A 20,671-nucleotide genomic window follows, 5' to 3' on the forward strand; every position below is an offset into this window, starting at 1 on the left:
AAGCCTGATCTTCAGAAATTGTGGCCACAGAGCAGAACTAACTAAACTTGCAGCAACTGCTTCTCTCTGTGATTTACGTGGAACAATTGGAAGAACTTGTCTAAAATCCCCACCAAAAACTACTAATTTGCCTCCAAATAATACACTTGAATTGCAAATATCTCTAAGTAGTGAATTGAGGGATTCAATATTTTCCTTCTTAGCCATAGAAGCTTTATCCCAAATAATCAACGTTGTTTCTCTTAAAAGCGCAGCTAAACTTCTCTGCTTAGGAACATTACAAGCAAGTGATCCTGAAGGGTCTAAAGGGATTTTAAACCGAGAATGCGAAGTTCTACCAAAAGGAATATTGGCTGCAGCAACACCCGAAGTTGCTGTTGGTAAAACAATCTTATTCATTAATCTGATTTCTGCATAAAGAGCATTATATAAAAAAGTTTTCCCCGTTCCACCAGGACCATCTATATAAAAGGCACCAGGCTTCCCCTTTGTAACATGATCCATTATCACATCGAATGCAACTCATTAAGCCTGATTTAACTTTTCTTTACATTCTAAACACTCTTCTGGTATCGGAGCATTCAATGCATCTTCTATATCTTTCGTAACATGTATAGCATCACCATCATCTTCTACTAAATTATGAAACCCAAAAGCCTTCAACGAACTTCCCATTGACTCAACTAATTGCTCAATCGATCTTACGGTTAAATGTTTCACTCTTGCAGCATCTTTAGGATATTATATCGGTAATCCTCTGAAAAAGAATCATAATATTTTGTCCACAAAGACAGAGGATCTCTAGGCTAACAGAAGATAAGTACCGTGGAAAACAATCTTCGAATAACATGAGGCATTTGGATGGCACATCCTTCAGTCAAGCACAATTCAATTACATCATCTTCTTCCATTAATCCTAACTTCAGTGCTGCCTGCTAAAAAGTGGCATAAATGTGTCCATTGACTGTACATAGATCTTTAAACGACTTCGGACTTCTGACATTGTGAAGCAGCAACCGCAAATAGTATCTTTCACCTTCAGAAGGTCTAACAAATGCTAACCTTCCAATCTGGATTTTTTTTATTCTTTCTTTTCTTCCACAGTTTATCTGATGCATTCCACCAATAGTGCTCTGAAAATTCACTATATAGCCATCTTGTTCACAAAGCTAATTTACAATTCATTTCGAAAAACTCTGTTAAACAGGTTCTAGTACGCTTAGCATCTGAAATAATTGATGTCAGTTGTTCGTTAGGTCTCATCTGTATCAGCTGGGAATTAGGCAAGTGGACAGGAAGAGGTAAAACAGAAGGATACATTTCATATAAATCAAAACCAAAAAGATGTCACGCAGCCTCACAGGGTGAAACCTATCGACCTGACTGATATTGTTCAATTTCATCTTGCATGGGAACTCCATCTTTTGTTTGGACAATATTGAAAGATATCTTGTCATGGCCTTTATAAACATACTTATACAGATACTTCACTGTTTTAATAGTTGAACAAACTTCAACATTTAAGTGACAATTGAAATAAGCTAAAAGATATGGATTATACGGAATCACCCATGAATTATCCATTTCAACACCCCGAACTTTGACAGTATCACACGTAGCTCTCCTTCGATACAAAGGATATCCATCACTGTTACTTTTTGTCTCTTCACAATTTTTTGTCTGGATAACCATACTTACAATGTCCACGTTGTTCTTTATGTTTCATACAAGGGCATTCTGGATTAAGATAACCACATGGACCATGCATCATATGCTTGATCACAATCTCTCTTAAATATCCATTTTCAGAAGATGGAATTTCAGCACAAACAAACTTATCAAAGTCATCAGGAGTCTTTATTTTGAATTCTGATTTCAAAATAATGAGAAAATGAGCATGAGGTCAACCTCTTTTTTGGAATTCAATAACATAAATCATTGTAGCCACTTCTCCAAATATTTTCTTCTTCCTAATTAAATGTTTTAAAGCAAATACCTTTGCCCTAAAAACTCTTGAAACGACATCTGGCCTATTTTGTGCTTCTTCTCCACCAGCAAGTTCTTGTTTTATTTCAGACCAATTAGGATTGCATGTCATTGTTATAAATAAATCAAGCTTGCCAAACCTTTGAACTAATGACATCGCATTCAGATATCTCTTCTTCAAATCTCGAGGGCCACCCATAAACGTTTCAGGCAATATAACTCGTCTTCCAACATTTTCTGCGCATTCTTCTCCACAATCTATAGTATCAAGAAGTCCCTGATAAAGATCAGCCCTTATTGTCTGTTGGTTCCTTCGAAAGAAATCCAAGCGTGTATTCTCTACCTTGACATACATGTTAGCGATATATTGTTGAAAAAATCTTCCAGCTCTGAGCAAGTAATTTCCCGGACGACACTGAAGCCTATATGCATAATATTCTCGAGCTCAAATATGTTTATCTGCCTTAGATGAACCTCCATTTGCACCTACAAATCAATATTTGGAAAAAGAAGGATAAAATTAGCAATAAAAGCATGTATATGACATATATAAAATCAAATATACTCTATTAATTAGAAATAAAAGATATGAACTCATACGCCTAGCTTCTTCATCTAACAACTCTTCAGTATTATGTACACTACATGAAGAAACTAGATCTATCTGAGACTGTAACTGTTGTATTCCACCCATAGACATCTTCTTTAGTCCTTGAGTCCACCCACAAACACCATATGGAAATAGCAAAGGATACTGTAAAGGATCATAGCAACCATAATAGTGTTGGAACATATGAGAAGAATCATCTACACCAGTAACCAATATGTGTGGACTTTCAGACTCACTGGAAGAAGTATTCTCTGGCCAAATAACAGCAACCTCATCTGTAGTTGGAGCATTATAAACATGCTGATCTGGAACTGTAGTCTTATTCAATAAAATTTGTGCTCAAACTTCGAAAAAATCTAGCATACGGATTTAGATTTGTAATCTCCATCAACATAGCCAAAATATTTTCTCTTAACGTAGAAAAACACTTTAAACCATTAGCTGATTCTTGCTAACTTATACTTATACTTGTCAAGAACACAAATTGAATTGCAGGTATAATTAGTATTAATGTCACTTATACTTGTCACTTGAATTGCAGGTAGCGCAAAAACCTGAACAATAACTCTTTCACCAGTTACTGCATCAAGAACCCCTATGAAAAATGTGATCAATGAAATTTTTAATTCTGATTTGTTGACATTAATAATTTTTATTATTCTTAAACACATGTAGGAATTCTCTAAGAAGACACTAAAATTACTTGAAACTTCAATTGCGCTGCCTTTTTCTTTTCCTTAATTTTCATTAAGCTGCTCCTATAACCTTTTTACAAAATTACAAAAACACAAATTCAGTTTAAATTTTAAAACAAAAATTAATAACAGTAACACAACAAAGTATAATAAATTTTTCTCTAATACCGAAGTTTTCAACCTTTGAGTACCTTTGAATTTGTTCAGTACATCTTCTCTCCAAATCTACAAGGTGGCTATTAGTGTTTGTCCTTGTTGATGAAGGTGCTTATTAAACATAAATAACAAATTCATAAGCAATTATCTCTATCTCAATTCAATTCAATATAAAATATGTTTACTACAAATGAGAGTTTTGAAATTACTCAGCACTTGAATTCCTTTTCTTGCTTTCTTTTTAGACCCATTGACAGCCTCTATTTCATTACTTTCACTTTCCAACCCTCTTTGACGTTTAGTCCTGTATTTATATGATGTCGTTGGTGCTCGTAATAATCGATCTACATAATCAGTGATTAACATTGATTTTACAAACTATTGTCCTAAAATCACTTCACTGTAAAAAAAAAAAAAAAAAAAAAAAAAAAAAAAAAAAAAAAACATTCCCTAGATCTTCATTGTTAGATACATGAAAAAACTCACCCATTTTCTATTTTTCTTTGCAAATTCCACAATACGTCTCCCTTGCAAGTGTCGTTGTATCAAGCAACCTTTTTTATTCTACACGTAACTTGTGTTCTAAGTAATCTGAATTTTCATAACAAGACATACCATAAGCTTTAAAAATCCACAAAATTAGATAGCAAACTCCAAGAAAGTTCAAAAAAGAAAAGTATAGCAACAACCAAAAAGTGTTCATTATCATTAATTACATATAATCCATTACAACCATTACATAACCAAAATATCTACTTCGAACTCTAATATATGTATTTACTTAAAAGAGTTCAATGCACAAGCATCACAAAAAACTATCTTGTGCAACATACATAAGCCAAGCAACTTCAAATACATGATCCAACAAAAAACTAACCCAGTTGAAGCAACAAGCAACAAAAGACCGCACATCAAGCAGTTAAAACTTCTTCAATACCAACTTAAACCCAAGTCATCTAATCCTTTAAAAGCCTTACATGCTTAAAATGTCCATGTAAATGTTCTGAGTCTTCCCCCTTTGGGATTTCTTCAATGCTAGAATCAGAAATAGCAAATGATTCTGGAACTTGAGATTTTAGTTCAATCTTCCTGAAAGCTATAACAGGTAGATTAGATATTGGAACCTGAAATTCCCCACCAACAGGAACTACACAGTCTTGTTCTACAAGACCTGAAGAAGGTTCCAATTGTTCTTTAACTCCCAACACACGTTCCTTCACACTTAAATAACTTTCCCTCTCCAAAACACATAGCAAAGCATCAAACCTACATGTCGTTGCCCTATAATTAGCATCCACTATTTCAAGATTACACACATCAATGAGATAATCAACCGCTTTCCTAGCTAGAACTTGCTTAGCTGCAGCTTGACTCAAACAGTAATCACTAAACAAACACCTAAATCCTGAATTGTTCCTATGGTGAATGATGGTAAACCAAGAAACATATTGATTCGGAAATTGTTCAATAATTTCAATTGGAGTGCACTTTACATCAACACAACTCAAAATAGACCTCAACACCTCAAGAAAATCAATAACAACTTTCCTCTGATTGTGTCCAATTCCAGTAGAAATATCTCCATGAAAATAAACCTTTGATTTGCCTTTCTCAATTGCCTCCAACTCCTCTTTCTTGTATCCATACAATCGACCACAACGTTCTTACATTTGCTTATGTAAAGCAGTTACATCTTCAACAACTATGTCATATCTTTTTATAAGATCATACACAACCTCTTTAGCCGCAATTTCACAAGATTCATCTACATTGACCGTATCTCCACCAAGATAAACAGTAGGAATAGCACTACTCTCGCTCCTAACAGCCACACAAGCAATGCTTTTTCGGAGATTGAGATATTGGTATTCTGGATCAGGGAAATCCAAGCATCGGTAATTTGCTTCAACAAAGGACGAAATGATAACACTACTTGTGTGAGCGAAGCATCCATAACCTATAATTCACGTACAATCAACCACTTCAGACTAAATTTCGCCCAAAACAAATACAACTACAGACACCAAAAATCAAACACTTGACACTCAAACCATATAAACCTACTACCAATAGACCAATAAACAATGTTAACCTTAACTTTCTAATACACAATGTTAATCCCAATAATATCCCACGATCTTCACACAAACTGCATGCAACAATTATAGACTTGTAAACCATTTCAAGCCTTTGTCAATATAAACCAGTACAAAAAAAAACAAAAAATCGTGTCACTCTCACTAATATTTCTCTCTGAACGCAGAACTCATACTCAAAACACTATCACACTACAATCTCAAAAAGAAATTAAACTAAAACTTTTAACCACATACATGCATGCAAACTTTTAAACCTCAGAAATTATATTCAGAATAAAAACAAAAACAACCAAAAATGCATGCACATTGTTCTTTTGTTCCTCTATCTTAATAATTGATCAACCAATTTAAATGCATGCACAAATTAAGAATAAACTTAGTGTCACAAATAGATTCTACAAATAAATGCAAACAAATAATAACATACACATATATGTCATCAATCTAAAATGCATGCAATAAATCATAAAATTATTTAGCATCTTAAATTAAATAAAACCATATTAAAACATCAAAATCAAATAGACAAACAATATATGCAACTAAACTCACACATAAAAATCGAACACATAACATAATTCTTAAATTTTAAGCTCAAAAATTTCCTTGCATGCAAAAAAATCAATTACACACTATCATCAAAATCAAAATCAAACAAGAAAATAATACGTACAAGTGAACTTACACACTAAAATCATATAGAATTATTAATCACACTAAATTTCACCGATTCATTGCCATACAAAATGCAAGAATCATGCACTAATCAACTTCTAAATTAATGGATGCTTGCAAAATTACCTGCATATTGTTCTTCTGTTCCTCTATCTCAATAACTGATCATCCAATCTAAATGCATGCACAAATTAAGAATAAACTTAGTGTCACAAATAAATTCTAACCAAACCACACAAAATAAATACAACCAAATAATAACATACACATATATGTCATCAATCTAAAATGCATGCAATAAATCAGTAAATTAATTAGCATCTCATATTAAATAAAACCATATTAAAAACATCAAAATCAAATAGACAAACAATATATGCAAGTAAACTCACACATCAAAATCGAACACATAACATAATTCTTAAATTTTAAACTCATAAATTTCCTTACATGAAAAAAATCAATTAAACATTATCATCAAAATCAAAATAAAACAAAAAAATAATACGTGCAAGTGAACTTACACACTAAAATCATATAGAATTATTAATCACACTAAATTTCACCGATTAATTACCATACAAAATGCAAGAATCATGCACTAATCAACTTCTAAATTAATGGATGCATGCAAAACTACCTGTTTTTTTCGTTAAATAACTTGATAATTGAAATAACTTCTATTACATGAAATTTTGCAATTGAAAAAACTCCAGTAATTGTGTTTAAGTTATCTCACAATGAAGTTATATATATGTACATATATATATGTATATATATATATGTAAACCTAACCCACTCAAAAAACACATGCCTTAAAACAAGCTAAAAGCTAAATACTTTATGTTATTACATTAAACTAATTAAACAAACAAAGCTATGTACACCTCATCACTTAATATTAATTAAAACACATAAACCACAATTATACTAATGAAAGTCAATAAAGTTTTAAAAAGTCAAAAAAAATCAACAAAACTTGATGGCAAATTTGCAATAACCAACAAAGAAAAAGTTAATTTTGGACATTTCACAACTTATTTTTGACAAAAAGGTCAAAAAAGTCATCAAAAAGAGATGAAAGTCAACAAAATTCAAGGATTTGATGGCATTTTTGCAATTACCAACAAAGTATGAGAAAAATATGGTCAATGCACTATTCCTTTCACTAATTTTCACTAATTTTTGTCAAAACTCCTAATCTTTTTCAACTTCTCACTTTTAAAGGTTGTAGATATACTCTTTACTCTTTAATTTGGACTATATGTTGTTATAATTATTATTTTTTAAATACAACTCATGTTCTTTTCATTTTTGAATAATAAAAAAAAATTGTGTGTTTTGGTTATGAATTATATTTGTTTTAGATATAATTTTGATGCAAAGATGATATATGTTCTTTGTACTTAAAAATTTAAAAACATGTTTTTTGTTTATGTTTTTTTGTTGCTTTTTGGATTCATGTTCATTCGTTTTGACTCATATGTTTATTAAGAATTTGTGTTCTTTTGTTTTAGTCTTAATTAAATTTATTTATTTTTAAAATTTAGTCTTTATATTCATTGGGTGCACAAATCAATAATTGGTAATACAAAGTAAATATACATTTTTTTTTTAATTAATTTAGCAAATATTATACTACATATTTACTAGAAAAGTTGACAATGAAAACTCACGTATTAAAAAATAAATTACAGTTGTTTTACTTTTATAAAATAAACCTAAGATATAGGTATAACATATTATATCATATGCATAATTATTTTGCTTTATTCTGTATTTCTGTTACATGCGAGCTTTCGTTGTACTTCACATTTCAAGTCAAACTTGTTACACAAACTCCCTCTATATATATATCTGCACAAACATAGAAATTCTTCATCCCAAACATTAATATCACTATAATTATGAATTATTACCTTAAACCAACATTAATTTTAGCCCTTTGGGCTACTACTTTTGTCATACTTTCTCTTCCAACTCCCTCACTACAACAACAATCTTCTTCATTTGAACAATCTTCATCAAATCGAACAAGTTCATCTTCATCATTTGATCAAAATGGCTCATCATTTGAACAATGGTCGTCCAATCGAAGTAGTTCTTCATCATTCAATCAAACTACAACGTTTCAAAAATCATCACCAGGAGGTGTAAGGCTTCAGAATGCATTCACTGCTCTGCAAGCATGGAAGAAAACTTTCACCTCTGACCCTTTCGGGTTTACCTCGAATTGGGTAGGCAACAATGTGTGCAGCTACCAAGGTGTATTCTGTGCACCAGCACCCGACAATGGTAATGTTATCACTGTTGCAGGAATCGATCTTAACCACGCCACAATCTCAGGTTCATTACCTGATAGACTCGACCTTTTACCTGACCTCGCGCTCCTTCACCTCAGCTCAAACAAATTTTCCGGTAATATCCCTTCCTTCCTTTCGCGGTGCAAGCTTCTCTTTGAGCTTGATTTAAGTAACAACTTGTTCCGTGGCCCTTTTCCTTCTGTTTTCCTAAATCTTCCATCTCTCAAATTCCTCGACATTCGTTACAATCAGTTCGAGGGTGTAATCCCTCCTCAACTCTTCAACTTAAAACTTGATGCTCTTTTTTTGAACAACAACCAATTCTCCTCACCCCTTCCTAGCACCATTGGAAACTCCCCTGTTTCCGTGCTCGTTGTGGCTAACAACAACCTTAAAGGGTGTTTCCCATCAGAAATTTCCAAAATGGGAAGAACCCTCGACGAAGTTATTCTCATGAACATAGGGCTAAAAGGTTGTTTACCTACAAGTATTGGGGGGTTGAACCAAGCAACCGTTTTCGACGTAAGCTCTAACGATCTAACAGGCACATTACCTGAAAGTATGGGAAGGATGCAGAGCTTAGAGCAGCTTAATGTTGCAAATAATAAATTTTATGGGGAAATTCCAAACAGCATTTGTGATTTGCCTAAGTTGGAAAACTTCACTTATGCTAATAATTACATTACTAAAGAACCGATTCAGTGCTTAATGATTATGGATAAAAATGATGAGAATAATTGTCTAGATTTTTGGTTGTCACAAAAATCTTCTACAGAGTGTAAGGCCTTCTTATCCCACCCTCCAAGTTGCAAATGTGTAGGAAGTCCCCCACCGCGGCCACCACCTCTGCCGCGACCATCACCACCTCCTACAAAATACAATGCTCCAAAAGTGCCGGTGCCTCCACGTCGAGCGCCCCCACCTCCGTCAAAAAATTATGCTCCATATGTACCCGTACCTCCTCGACGACCACCACCACCACCACCTGCGCCTAAATATACTCCTCCACATGTGTAACCACTAAATTTTGTGCATGTGTAATTACTACTGGTCCTGCAACCTAGCTTCAGCATGGTAGATGCGAAAAATTCGGTTTAAAATTTTTATTATTATCATTTGTTTTCAAATTTGTATTGTTTTGTTATGGAAGAGAAATGTGTTGAATTAAATTGACCTTGACCAAATAGAATATTAGTGAGCATATGTAATAAAATGAAAGTCAATGTGCCAATATTAATGTTATTTATTAGCAATACTTCTTTGGGCCATGTAATTGTATTATTTTCATGTGTTGTTATATTTAATAAATTGGACTATATAACCTCAAATGTTATTTTATAGAACACCATTTTGGATCTTCTGAGGAATATTTAATTTCTTGCTTATTTAATTATTTAGAATCTGAGTTTTAGATCATTTCATCTATATATAATTAGAACTCCTTATCATATTTAATTTGATGCATGCATTAATATATATATATGGATGTCCAACAAGATTATTTATAGGTTAATAATGTTGTTATTCTATGATTGGATTTTTGTTGTTATTAATGAAACTATGATAAGTGCCTTAGTATATATTTTTATCATTTGATGAGAGCATTTTGATAAAAGTAAATCGAATGTGTCTTGCTATTTGATCCAAATTATGTTACTTTGCTTCTACTAAATACATATCAAACACGACTAGGAATTTATCTTTGTAAATGTATTACTCCATTAAAACTCCATAGTACAGGCCCAATCATACACCCTTACAGTCTAAATTTAATACTTCGTATAATTATCACGTAATTAAGTCCGTCTAAGGGCCTGTTCACATTAACTGAACTGAACTGATTGGAGCTGAACTGAACTGATTGGAGCTGAACTAAACTGAACTGAACTAAACTGAAATTAAGTAAATTTAAACAGGCCCTAATACAGGCTTTTTGCAGCAAAATTAAGAGCTGAACTGAACTAAACTAATTGGAGCTGAATTGAACTGAACTGAACTGAACTGAAATTAAGTAAATGTGAACAGGCCCTGATACAGGCTTTTTGCAGCACAACACACATAAATTAGGCTGTTCATTATCCCCTTTATTCATATACTGAACAATGATATTAGTATGTAAAATCAGGGGTAGAAATACAAAAGTCATACATTAGGGGAGTTTCAATTGCTACAACACTCAATCATAAACTAGGAATTAAAAGTTGTTCAGAATCTAATACAATTAGATCAGAATGTTTCCTGACTCTAATCCTAAAAATTGCAGGGGATCCCAACAAAAAAGGACTGATCCTGCAACGTAGAGTGAGCAGCGACTCTAGGAGCTCGAGTAAAATGCTCAACCAAGCTGAACAAGATATATTTCACAAGACTGCCTCAGTTTTTCGTAGCTGTAGGTCTCAAGCAGCCACAGAAACGGGGTTTCTTTTGCTTTTTATTCTTGCGCACGCGACTGTAAAAAAACTCCCTCAACACAACTGATGCACTGCTTCTGGAACCATTCTCTTTGCCTTTGCTCTTCTTTTCGTCCTTCAGCCTCTGCAGCACGTACTGCATTCTCTGCATCTCTACCTCCAATTTCCCAATATTTTCTGCCTCCTTCCGTACTTGCTCCGAGACTCTCTTTTGCCAGGTACTCTCAGCCTCTTCTGATATTCTCTCACCCCTCACCTCTGTAGTGACTGAGCGTTCCTCGATGCACCTAATCAACTCAGCATTGACATCCATTAAGTGGACGACAGAATTCTCCACATCCTGTAATTGCCCCCTGAAAGTGTCGTAATCAGCATCTTCACCTTTCTTCCTTCTCTTCTTTGGCTCCATTGTTTTCTTTAATTCTTGGACCGAAACCTGTAAGCCTGTCAACTTCTGTGCATCAGAAGAAAGTCTCTCCAAAACCTTTTTCTTCGTTCCTTTTCTAGTCAACTGAGCACCTCTATTTGACAGTTCTAGCCTATCAACTCCTAATTCTTTCTCAAATTGTGATTCCGGAGTCGGATTCAAACTAGATTGGTTCACAATTTCATCGTCGATGGTATCAGTTCCTTGTTCGAGCACTTCACCGATCACTTGATCATGGCAGCTATCTTCTTCTGCAGCTTCCCATAGCCCAAGCATCTGATCATCAGATACAGCACTGCCTCTCTTACTGACGCTCTGGAATGAACGGCCTGATGCTTGGTCAAGAGGTATATCCTTCATCTCTTCCCCACTTCTGATTTCACAAGTTTCCGATATGGATACCCGGCCACTGCGCCGATGCTCCTCCTGGTAGTGAGAGTTAATTCTTGATTTTAGTTCTTTAATCTCTTTAAATGCAGCTTCAAGTCTGACATTGTTATTTGATTTTTCCTGCATGGCAACCAATTCCTTTTCTTTTTGCAATATGTCTTCTATCACCTTGATTCTGTCCTGCAGTTTCCGCAGCTCAAAATAGCTACTTGAAGATGCTGAACTTTCCTCTGTCTGGTCCAAAATTCCCTGCATACAAGAATACAAATTAATGCAATTTCGACATGCATATTTTAATGTACAACAAGGAATTGCTTGATTACATGACACTAATGTATGAATATCATTCATAGTATTGTACGCTCATCGTCTTGAATAACAACCAATTACAGATAACTGCACATCCCAAATGAATAGGCCATGCACTTCAAAGCATTTAATGCACTACTTCCGTTTTCTAATGTTTCTAACATTCACTGTTTGCTAATTAAGGCAAAGGAGAGAGAATAAAAAATTGAGTAGTGTAGAGGAAAAAAAAAATATTGGATAAAGTCAGAGAATGGAAATGGTGAGTGGGTGTAAGAGAGTGAGTGAAAAGGTGTAAATATTATGAGGTAAGAGGGGAAATGTAGTAATAGAAATTTGTCATAATGTAATAAAGTAGATATGTTAAAAACATCATGAAATGGACAAAAATGAAACATATTCAAAACACTATGAAACTGAGGTAGTATATTTTTATTTGTGTCTTTTCTATTGACTTCACTCTATTACCTATCAATTGTCCCATAAATAAACTAGACAGGTTACATAGACAAAAATAATTTGTAGTATCAAATAATAAATTTCATGAAAGTTTGATAGTTTGTAAACAAAATATGACAGGAATTGTTTGAAAAAGAGTTTCCAACAATGAGATGATAAATATAGATGTTTTTAAGTCAAAGGCCAAAGATTTTGGTCAAAAAAGAATAATAGCAGAATTGAAAACTATAATAGTTTTTGAACAATAGAGGCCTATTCGTAGTTAGCTTGTGTCTACTGTCAGTACAATCAATGTTGGAATATTAGGCAGATATTACATCAGTATCAGTGTACTTGTACATCAATCCAGCAATTTGCAACATGCATTCTATTCCTAGACAGCCAACATAAACAATTAAAAATTAAACAAAAAAAAATGAATATATTGCAATTTGATAAATCTTAATTTTATAACCTCGCTACAATACCAGTTACCTATTTGATAAACCTTAATTTTATTTATATTACTTAACAAAAAAACGCCAATCATAAGCTACAAGAGACCCCATTAAGCAGTTAAGCAACAAAACTTGATTAAAAAATGTTATAACAAATTTAGGATTATTAAGACATGGTTAATATAAGTATAACAAAACATAAAAAATAAGGGAGGGAATAAGATCATTACTTGTGTTTCTGTAGTGGAAGCAGTATGTAGCTTAGACTGCATGAGTGGATTTTTCTCGAGCAACGCAACGCTATCCTTAAGAGAGGCTATAAGTGGTAGGCATGTAGTAAGCTGGGATCTGAGAGCCTCGGCTTCACTTTCAAGTGAGGTAACTCTTTGTTTCATAGTCTCGACCTCCAAACTTCTTTGATTGCTTACATCTTCAAGGCACACACATAAGCTGCTCAGATCATGAACCTTGTTCTCAAACAGAACTTCGCGTACAGAAGAAATCTGGAGATCAAAATAGAAGGAATCTGCCTCAGCCTCCCAGAGTTCAAATTCATTACTTCTTTCATGCAGCTCTGAGGCCAAGATCACTTCTCTTATCTTATATTCTTCTATCTCTTCATGTAGCTTGCCTACTTCAGACTCCAAGTTTCCATTAGCATCACGAAGAGAAACAATTTCCTTCTCCTGATATTTGTTATCTTTGGAGAGTTCATCCATCTGTTGCTGTAAAACTGTCCTTGTAACTTCTAAATTTTCACAATCCTTTTCAAGATACTGAACAGTACAGCACAATTCTGCATTTACATCATCTGCTGCTTGAAGCTTTAACTCAAATTCTGAAAGTTCTCTATCTTTTTGGTTTACCAACTCCCTCTCATCAGAAATTTCATGTCTCAACTGATCATTACGAGCACTGAGTTCAAGTTGCATATCCTCCAACTCCTTCATCGATGCTTTCAGGGCCACATTCTCCATTTCCTTAACTAACAGATTTTCCTCCAATTTTATGGATTTACTTTCAAGATCCTTGAAAGCTTTTCCCAGGGAATTCATCTCTTCGAAAACTTCCTCCAACTTCCAAGATTTCTCAATACCATAGCTCTTCAAGATCATAGACTGATAATTGAAAGCTAGGGCCTCAACAATGATGTAACTACTTTCCTCTTCTAAGATGTTCTTTTCCATCTTAATGTGCGATAACTCCTCCTGCAAACACCTGTTTTCGTCGAAAACAGACAGATTTTCCTCCTCGAGTGAAACATATGCACCTTGTAGTTGTGTTTGCTTCACATGTAAGTCCTCCACCTTAGCGTTCAAGGCTTCTTCCCGTTTCTCTCTCTCATCTAATTCCATACTCAGCTGCCTGCTCCTCTCCAGAAGTTGACGTTTCTCGTCTTCAACCACCACAAGTTTTTGAGCCAATGTTTGAGACTCCTGCTCAAGAACGATCTTCCTGGATGAAAGTTCTGCACATTCAATATTCAGCTGCCCGAGTATTGTTGTCAGAATGGATTTCTCAAACAATATCTTCTGATTCTCATCCTTGCTTTCTGACAAGGAGTGTTTGATGTTTCGAATACTGGCAAGTATACATGGAACAAAACTTTGCTCGGCTTCAATTTCACTGCCATATTTGATCTCAAGTGCCTTCAGAACTTGATTGATTCCTGTCCTCAGCGCTCCGATTTTGTCCAACAAGAACTCAGCTTCCACTTCTTGAATCATGTTCTCACTCTCTAGTTCTGTAATCAGCTTCTCGGAAGCTTTATTAGCTTCAATATGTCTCTGGCACTCAATCAGAAGCGAGTAGTTTTTGTCTTCCATATCTTGAATAAATTTCTGCAAAATGAAAATCTCAACCTGAGCATTGACAGCTTTCTCTAGCTCCTCCTCAAATTCCTTCTTCCTATACTTGTTTTCTTCTTGCAGATCATGGATGCGGCCCTCCAGTCCTGATAACCTTGATTCACTTGTCAGCACAAGACTTGCACGTTCTTGCTTTTCAAAATCAAGTGAAATCCTTAATTCATCTACTTGACTAAGCGTCGATTTTTTCTTCTTTTCAAGATCCATGTATTTGTCTTCTAAGTTTGTGAATCTTATTTCCAACTTCTCCAGCTTCTGCTCCACAATCTCCAGCCGAGAAACCAGGCCACTTCTCTCATCCAGAAGATTAGATTTTTCACTAGAGAGTAGCTGGCAAAAATCCTCCAAGCCCTTTGATTTAGCTCGTAAACCTTCCAGCTCAGCATTCGCACTTGAGAAGGAATTATGCAACAAGGTGTTTTTCTCCAAGAGACTCTGCATAGTTGTAGTGATTGATTGTAACTGGGAAAGAAGGGAAGATTTTTCAGCAACCATGGATGACTTGTCTTCATTAAGGTCATGGCAAGATTCCTTCAGAGCCTGCGCCTTCTCCTTGGATCTTTGCAGCTCGGCATTTACCTCCAACAATAAGGATTCCAAATCTGCATTTTTTTTAAGAAGCTCTTCCATGTCTTGCAACTTTTTTACAAGAGCTTCTCTATCATTCATATCCTTTATAGACAAATCCTTAAGCCTCGAATTCTCATCTTGCAAGTCCTTGACTGATGAAGCAAAGCATTCTGGATCTAGACCAACAGACTGCACTTGTAACATGAGAGTTTGATATCTCTTATACAAGCCCTCGATTTCTTCTTTTAAATTGTGAACCTGAAACTGAAGAGCATCACTTTGATCAGCTTGATGTTTAACCTCGGCTTCAAGTTTTTCTTTGACTTCTTTTAGTCTCAACATCTCGTCATGGAGACTGTTTTGTGATATAGAGGAGGAAGAATTCAAATCATTCAGGGTTTGGTTTTCATCCTTCAGTCGTCGAACCTCTTCTTCGAGATCCTGTTTGCATATCTCAAGGTCATTCATCATTTGGAGCCCATTTTTGAGTTCCGATGTAAGAGCATTCTGCTTGTCTTGGGATTGAGCGTGTAGATCCTGAAGACTATGTAGAGTAGCTTCTACTTGAACAAATCGAGAGTGTTCCTCTTGTAAGTTGGTCTTCAATTTTTCCAATTCAGTCTCCTTTTCTGAAAGTATATGGTCTGCTGCTGCTATTTTCATCACTAACTTTTGTGCTTCTGACTGTAAAGTTTCATTCATTTTGTCCAACAGATCACACTTATCCTCAGCACCCCTCAGTTTAGCAGTATTCAGCAACATCTGGGAATTAAGCCGAATATTATCTGCCTGAGCTTCCCTCAACTCAAGCTGTAGCTTAGAGATAGTTTCCAAGCTCTGTTTGTAACGAAGAGCAACTTCATCTCTCTCTCCAATCACTCTGCCAACTTCCTCCTTCAAGGACTTTACTTCACTCTCAGCCTTTTCTGACTGCACACTGAGTAGTTTCAAGCTCTCCAATGCTTCAGCAAGTCTTTTCTCTAGAGCAGCTATTTTTTCTAGACACTCTTTGTACTGAAGCTCAGCAGCTTCTTTCTCAGCTTGTAATGTTGCAAGCTCTTGCTTTAAATTTTGACATTCATGTTCTGCTTCAGCAGCCCGCTCAGTCAAACCCTTTGAATCGTCCCAAGCTTGAGAAAGTGAACTTTCAACAGCAGCTAGATTTTCTGAAACTTGTCTGTATTGCACAAGACTTGAATCTCGTTCAGCTTCCATTTTTGTTAGGGCTTCTCTCAATGCTTGAATCTCGACATTAGCTTCAGACACTATCCCATCAATATCTCCAGAACTTTTTTGGGCATGATTAAGATCTTTTTCCAAACTAGATATGTTATCCAGAATCTGCTGGTACTGAAGGAATATAGAATCTCTTTCAGCTTCAAGCTCAGCAATGGTCTGCCTCAAGTTTTCCAGTTCACTTTCAGCTCTACTTGCTCGCTCAGATTCATTAAGAACCTGGCTCTTCAACTTCTGATTCTCCTTAGTTAACTGAGATAAAATGCCACCTGAACTCCTCTCTTTCGTTCCACTTTCTTGCCAATTTTGGCCACCTTCAGGCCTACTATCAGCAGTACTTGACTCTTCTGGCCCAACTTCAGCTGAACGGAACATATCATTAAGCTGTTTCAGACCCTTCCTGCTGGTTCCACTGCCTTGTGAACTGGAAGCTGAGTGCCCCTTAAAATTATCGGAATCAAATGTAGTCCGAATTGGATGTGTTTCAGAAGTCTCTGACTCAGAACTCGAGGCTGCATCATCAGCTAGTGCAAATGGTAATTGGTCAGGAAAAGCTTGTGCCATTGTTCTATGGGCATGGCGGAGCTCTCCAGTGGCATGGTTATATCTTTCAGCCAATGCACGATAAGCTCTGTAGAATTCTTCAACCAGTTTCATAAGCTCAGGTCGCTTTTTATAGTACATCTCAGCCCTCCTAGCAAATGAATCAGCATCCTCTTCTATGAGCTTAATCATTGCTTTTACTTTGGAATCCATATCTGCCCAAAAAAAAAGGAACGTGACTTAGACAAATGATTGGTGATAAAAGTAACTACCAAACCTTTATGATCCATCCGTTAATGCAACAAATCAGCATAGAAACAAGAATATTCATGGACGACACATTTTAAATCAAAATTAAGTAGATATTATGCAAGTCTACATGAGTTTACAAGATATTGCTTGCTTCATTTTCTACAAGAATATAAGATAGCTGCATATCTCACAATACTAACTACCTCTGTTTCTGAATGATTTTAACACTTCTCTTTTCGGTCTGTATCTAAAAGCTCTTAACATTAGCAGTTTGTTACTTTTGGCAAATACATTTTACCCTCTTACCACCCCCCCCCCCTACCCCACAATATCTACACCTTTTCAATTTCTCTTAATTTATCTATCTTTTCCATATACCAACTTTTTTACACTCTCTCTTACTTTACCACCTCTTTTTCACCACATCAACACTGTCTCTCCTATTATGTTAATATTTGCACAAACTAGTATATGTTACTTGTAACATCTAAGAGATATGGAGGATACGCAGTATTTCCTTTGATTCAAAATAATTATTTTATTTGACTAGCATGATTGACAACGCACAACTTTGCCCATGGTATCATGACTAAATACATTTGACTACAGTAGATAACAATTACTCCGTACTAAAGTATGTGGTTAAGGACCTTAAGGTCCGGATATATATATATATATATATATATATATATATATATATATATATTGCAAAACTAAAAGTGCAGCTATTATTTCAAAATAAAGGAAGTACTTTTCATCAGAATTACCAATATTGATAACAACATATGCTCACACACTTAAATCATTTAGAGATGATGTAAAATTAGTTACCATAGCTTCTGAAATGCCAGTTCTACAAAACCAGGAGATTTTCACAACTAAAATAGTAAGATTTCACATTTCACGAACCACGAGCCTTGAAGATTTTGAAATTACCAGTGAACCACATGATTTTGAATTGAGGTTCAAATACAGTTTTAAAATTAAAAATCTCAATGCTTTTCAAACCAAACATGATAGAAGGCATCACAACCGGACCAAAACAAAAGAAACACAATAACAGACTCGATGAATCAACAAGCATGTCAAAAGTTAATACAACATATTTTACTTTTGATTAACTTCAAGCTAGAAAAATGAAAAAACAATCAAATGCAGAAAACAAAAACAATGTCAAAAAAAAATCATATTTGAGCATTTTTTAAGAGAATAGTTACCTTTAAGATTTTCCTGAAGCCATTTAGAGTTCTTGGGGCTAACATGGCTATCCCACCACCACGAATACAACCGCCTCGACTCTGAATGCAATAGAGTCCCCATGACTGCTGCCAGAAGCAGCCAAGCAGCGGGTTTCGACCTTGCTAGAGGCTGGTCTCCACACCAGTAATGAAGGTTTTCCCAGGCCAGAATACCAGGAAACAATTAACCCTTACACTCCCAAAGTAAATTACACCACTTCCAACTTCCAAACCATACTTTTCAACCTACAATGCGAAAAGTAAACTAATTAACTTGCTATAAATCCAATTCACACATTAAGAAATTTCTTCCTCTGTTACTCGGAATGTTCATTTTATCTCACGTACCCGCATCAGATACTCAACACTCGTACATAGCCAAATTACTTAACCCTTCATTTTTTACCAAATCCATTGATAACCTTGACAAAATAGCCCAGTTTGACACTTGAACACGTACCACATGGTGGTCGAGTCCAAGCAACGTAGATTTCAATTTTTGATTAATTTCAATTTGAATCAATATCAACCCATAAAATTGATATCCAATTAGGATCTTCAAAAATCAACCCAAAAAAAAATCCAAAAAATTTGCAAAACTATAACCAACCCATTAATCTAAATCATGACAAAGATACATTAATGAAATCATCATGAATCAACCACAAAAAACACCCAAAAAAAAATGAAATAATGAAGGTTTACAATAAAGTTTTTGAATGAGCATAAAAATAAAAACTTACCAAACATTAATTAAACACAACCAACTGCTAAAACTTGTGGATTAGCAGCAAAGAAAGGGTACTAAAACCCAGCTGCATTTCAAAACCATTCATCCCATTTACATAACTTTTTCTCTCTCTAGTTTCTCTCTCTAAGTCTAGGTTTGTTTCTCTCTCTCTCCAATGAGAGTGAGTTGAAGTTTTAAGTCCAATGATGCACTGGTAAGTGTCAGAGATGGAGGAGAGAGAAAGAGAAGGTAACGTACATTATAACTTAAAAAAGTTAAATTAATTGTCGGCATTTTAAAAAAAAAAAAAAAAAAAAGTTGAAGGGTAGGAGAAATTATTGCACATGTGATTAAGTCAGAAATCGGAATTTACTGTATATAGGTGTATAAACATATACCAAATCGTGTATGTCCTACTGTACCATTTTAAGACAATGGCTAAATGTTTAAAATTAATAAAGCCGTATAGGTAGAGGTCACTATTGGGTCGGTTGACTAGGACTATTTGAGTAATCCTAATTTATTTACCTATCTTGTATGGTCGTATGTGGATTAAATAAGTTTCAATTGAATCAAATTGAAATAAAAATAAGTTAAGATTAGTCAAATAAGTAAAAATAAGGTGCACTAAAAGTGTATTCGACTTGTTTTTAAAGTACTTGATACTACTTGATCCAAATTATGAAAAAATCTCTATCAATAATTGATTTTGTTATTAATTATAAAAAAATCTCTAATTATAATTGTTTTTGTCATTAATGACAGTAATAGGTGTTAATATTTTAGGATGAAGTATCTACGAATAATTAATTTTAGGGTAATGATATTCTACGTATGTATCCCTTAGCTATATTACTACCTCCGTTACATATTATTTGCAACGATCCTCTATACTTTATGTCAAATTGTTGCAAATAATTAATATGTAGCGGATGTAGTATAAGCATTAATTATACTTCTTAAAATGAAATTAAGTTTATAATTCGTGACAAAATCACGAACAATTCGGTGTAATTAATGTTAATTAGTCCTAAATATTTCCTTATTTAGTTTCTTATATATAGCTCTTAGGACTATGCTTATCATTTTCCTTAATTTAATCATTGATGATAATAACTAGTGTTCAGTATTACCTTTAGACCTCATAGTTGTATAGGCGTTGTACTAACATAATATCTAAAAGTAACATTAGTCTTGTTATGATTTTTTTTGGTATTTCACCCGGTTCACCCTATGGGTTAATTCAGATTTGTGGCTCAGTTAAGAGTGATTATGAAGTT

At 34.6% G+C, this 20,671-nt stretch overlaps 3 protein-coding genes across 3 annotated transcripts; 1 reads left to right on the plus strand and 2 right to left on the minus strand.

Moving 5' to 3' along the window:
- Positions 1-1,371: 1,371 nt before the first annotated feature.
- On the minus strand, positions 1,372-2,341 carry LOC110713417. The gene is made up of 2 exons (XM_021891868.1): positions 1,997-2,341; positions 1,372-1,680 (listed from the first exon to the last, which is right to left on the minus strand). Exons 1-2 carry the CDS (start codon positions 2,339-2,341, stop codon positions 1,372-1,374), a joined length of 654 nt encoding a protein of 217 aa, XP_021747560.1.
- A 5,777-nt stretch (positions 2,342-8,118) lies between these two features.
- LOC110713421 (leucine-rich repeat extensin-like protein 6) lies at positions 8,119-9,830 on the plus strand. The gene has a single exon (XM_021891873.1). The coding sequence runs from the start codon at positions 8,129-8,131 to the stop codon at positions 9,539-9,541; it is 1,413 nt and encodes a 470-aa protein (XP_021747565.1). The 5' UTR covers positions 8,119-8,128; the 3' UTR covers positions 9,542-9,830.
- Positions 9,831-10,536: 706 nt separating this feature from the next.
- Positions 10,537-19,665, minus strand: LOC110713493 (protein NETWORKED 1A-like). Its single transcript, XM_021891937.1, has 4 exons — positions 19,405-19,665; positions 18,641-18,907; positions 13,185-17,386; positions 10,537-12,001 (listed from the first exon to the last, which is right to left on the minus strand). The coding sequence occupies exons 2-4, from the start codon at positions 18,741-18,743 to the stop codon at positions 10,898-10,900; spliced, it is 5,409 nt and encodes a 1,802-aa protein (XP_021747629.1). The 5' UTR covers positions 18,744-18,907; positions 19,405-19,665; the 3' UTR covers positions 10,537-10,897.
- Between the last annotated feature and the right edge of the window lie 1,006 nt (positions 19,666-20,671).

Source organism: Chenopodium quinoa, unplaced genomic scaffold (genome assembly GCF_001683475.1).
Source record: "Chenopodium quinoa cultivar QQ74 unplaced genomic scaffold, ASM168347v1, whole genome shotgun sequence".
Taxonomy (NCBI): Eukaryota; Viridiplantae; Streptophyta; class Magnoliopsida; order Caryophyllales; family Amaranthaceae; genus Chenopodium; species Chenopodium quinoa.

What these genes read in the sequence shown, in the direction of transcription:
- LOC110713417 (XM_021891868.1), bottom strand. Translation starts at nt 2,341, where the DNA reads ATGTATGTCAAGGTAGAGAATACACGCTTGGATTTCTTTCGAAGGAAC. An exon ending in CAAGAGTTTTTAGGGCAAAG is followed by an intron (nt 1,681 to 1,996) that starts GTATTTGCTTTA and finishes ATGGTTATCCAG; the next exon opens with ACAAAAAATTGTGAAGAGAC.
- LOC110713421 (XM_021891873.1), top strand. Translation starts at nt 8,129, where the DNA reads ATGAATTATTACCTTAAACCAACATTAATTTTAGCCCTTTGGGCTACT.
- LOC110713493 (XM_021891937.1), bottom strand. Translation starts at nt 18,743, where the DNA reads ATGGGGACTCTATTGCATTCAGAGTCGAGGCGGTTGTATTCGTGGTGG. An exon ending in GCTTCAGGAAAATCTTAAAG is followed by an intron (nt 17,387 to 18,640) that starts GTAACTATTCTC and finishes TTTTTTGGGCAG; the next exon opens with ATATGGATTCCAAAGTAAAA. An exon ending in CTTCCACTACAGAAACACAA is followed by an intron (nt 12,002 to 13,184) that starts GTAATGATCTTA and finishes TCTTGTATGCAG; the next exon opens with GGAATTTTGGACCAGACAGA.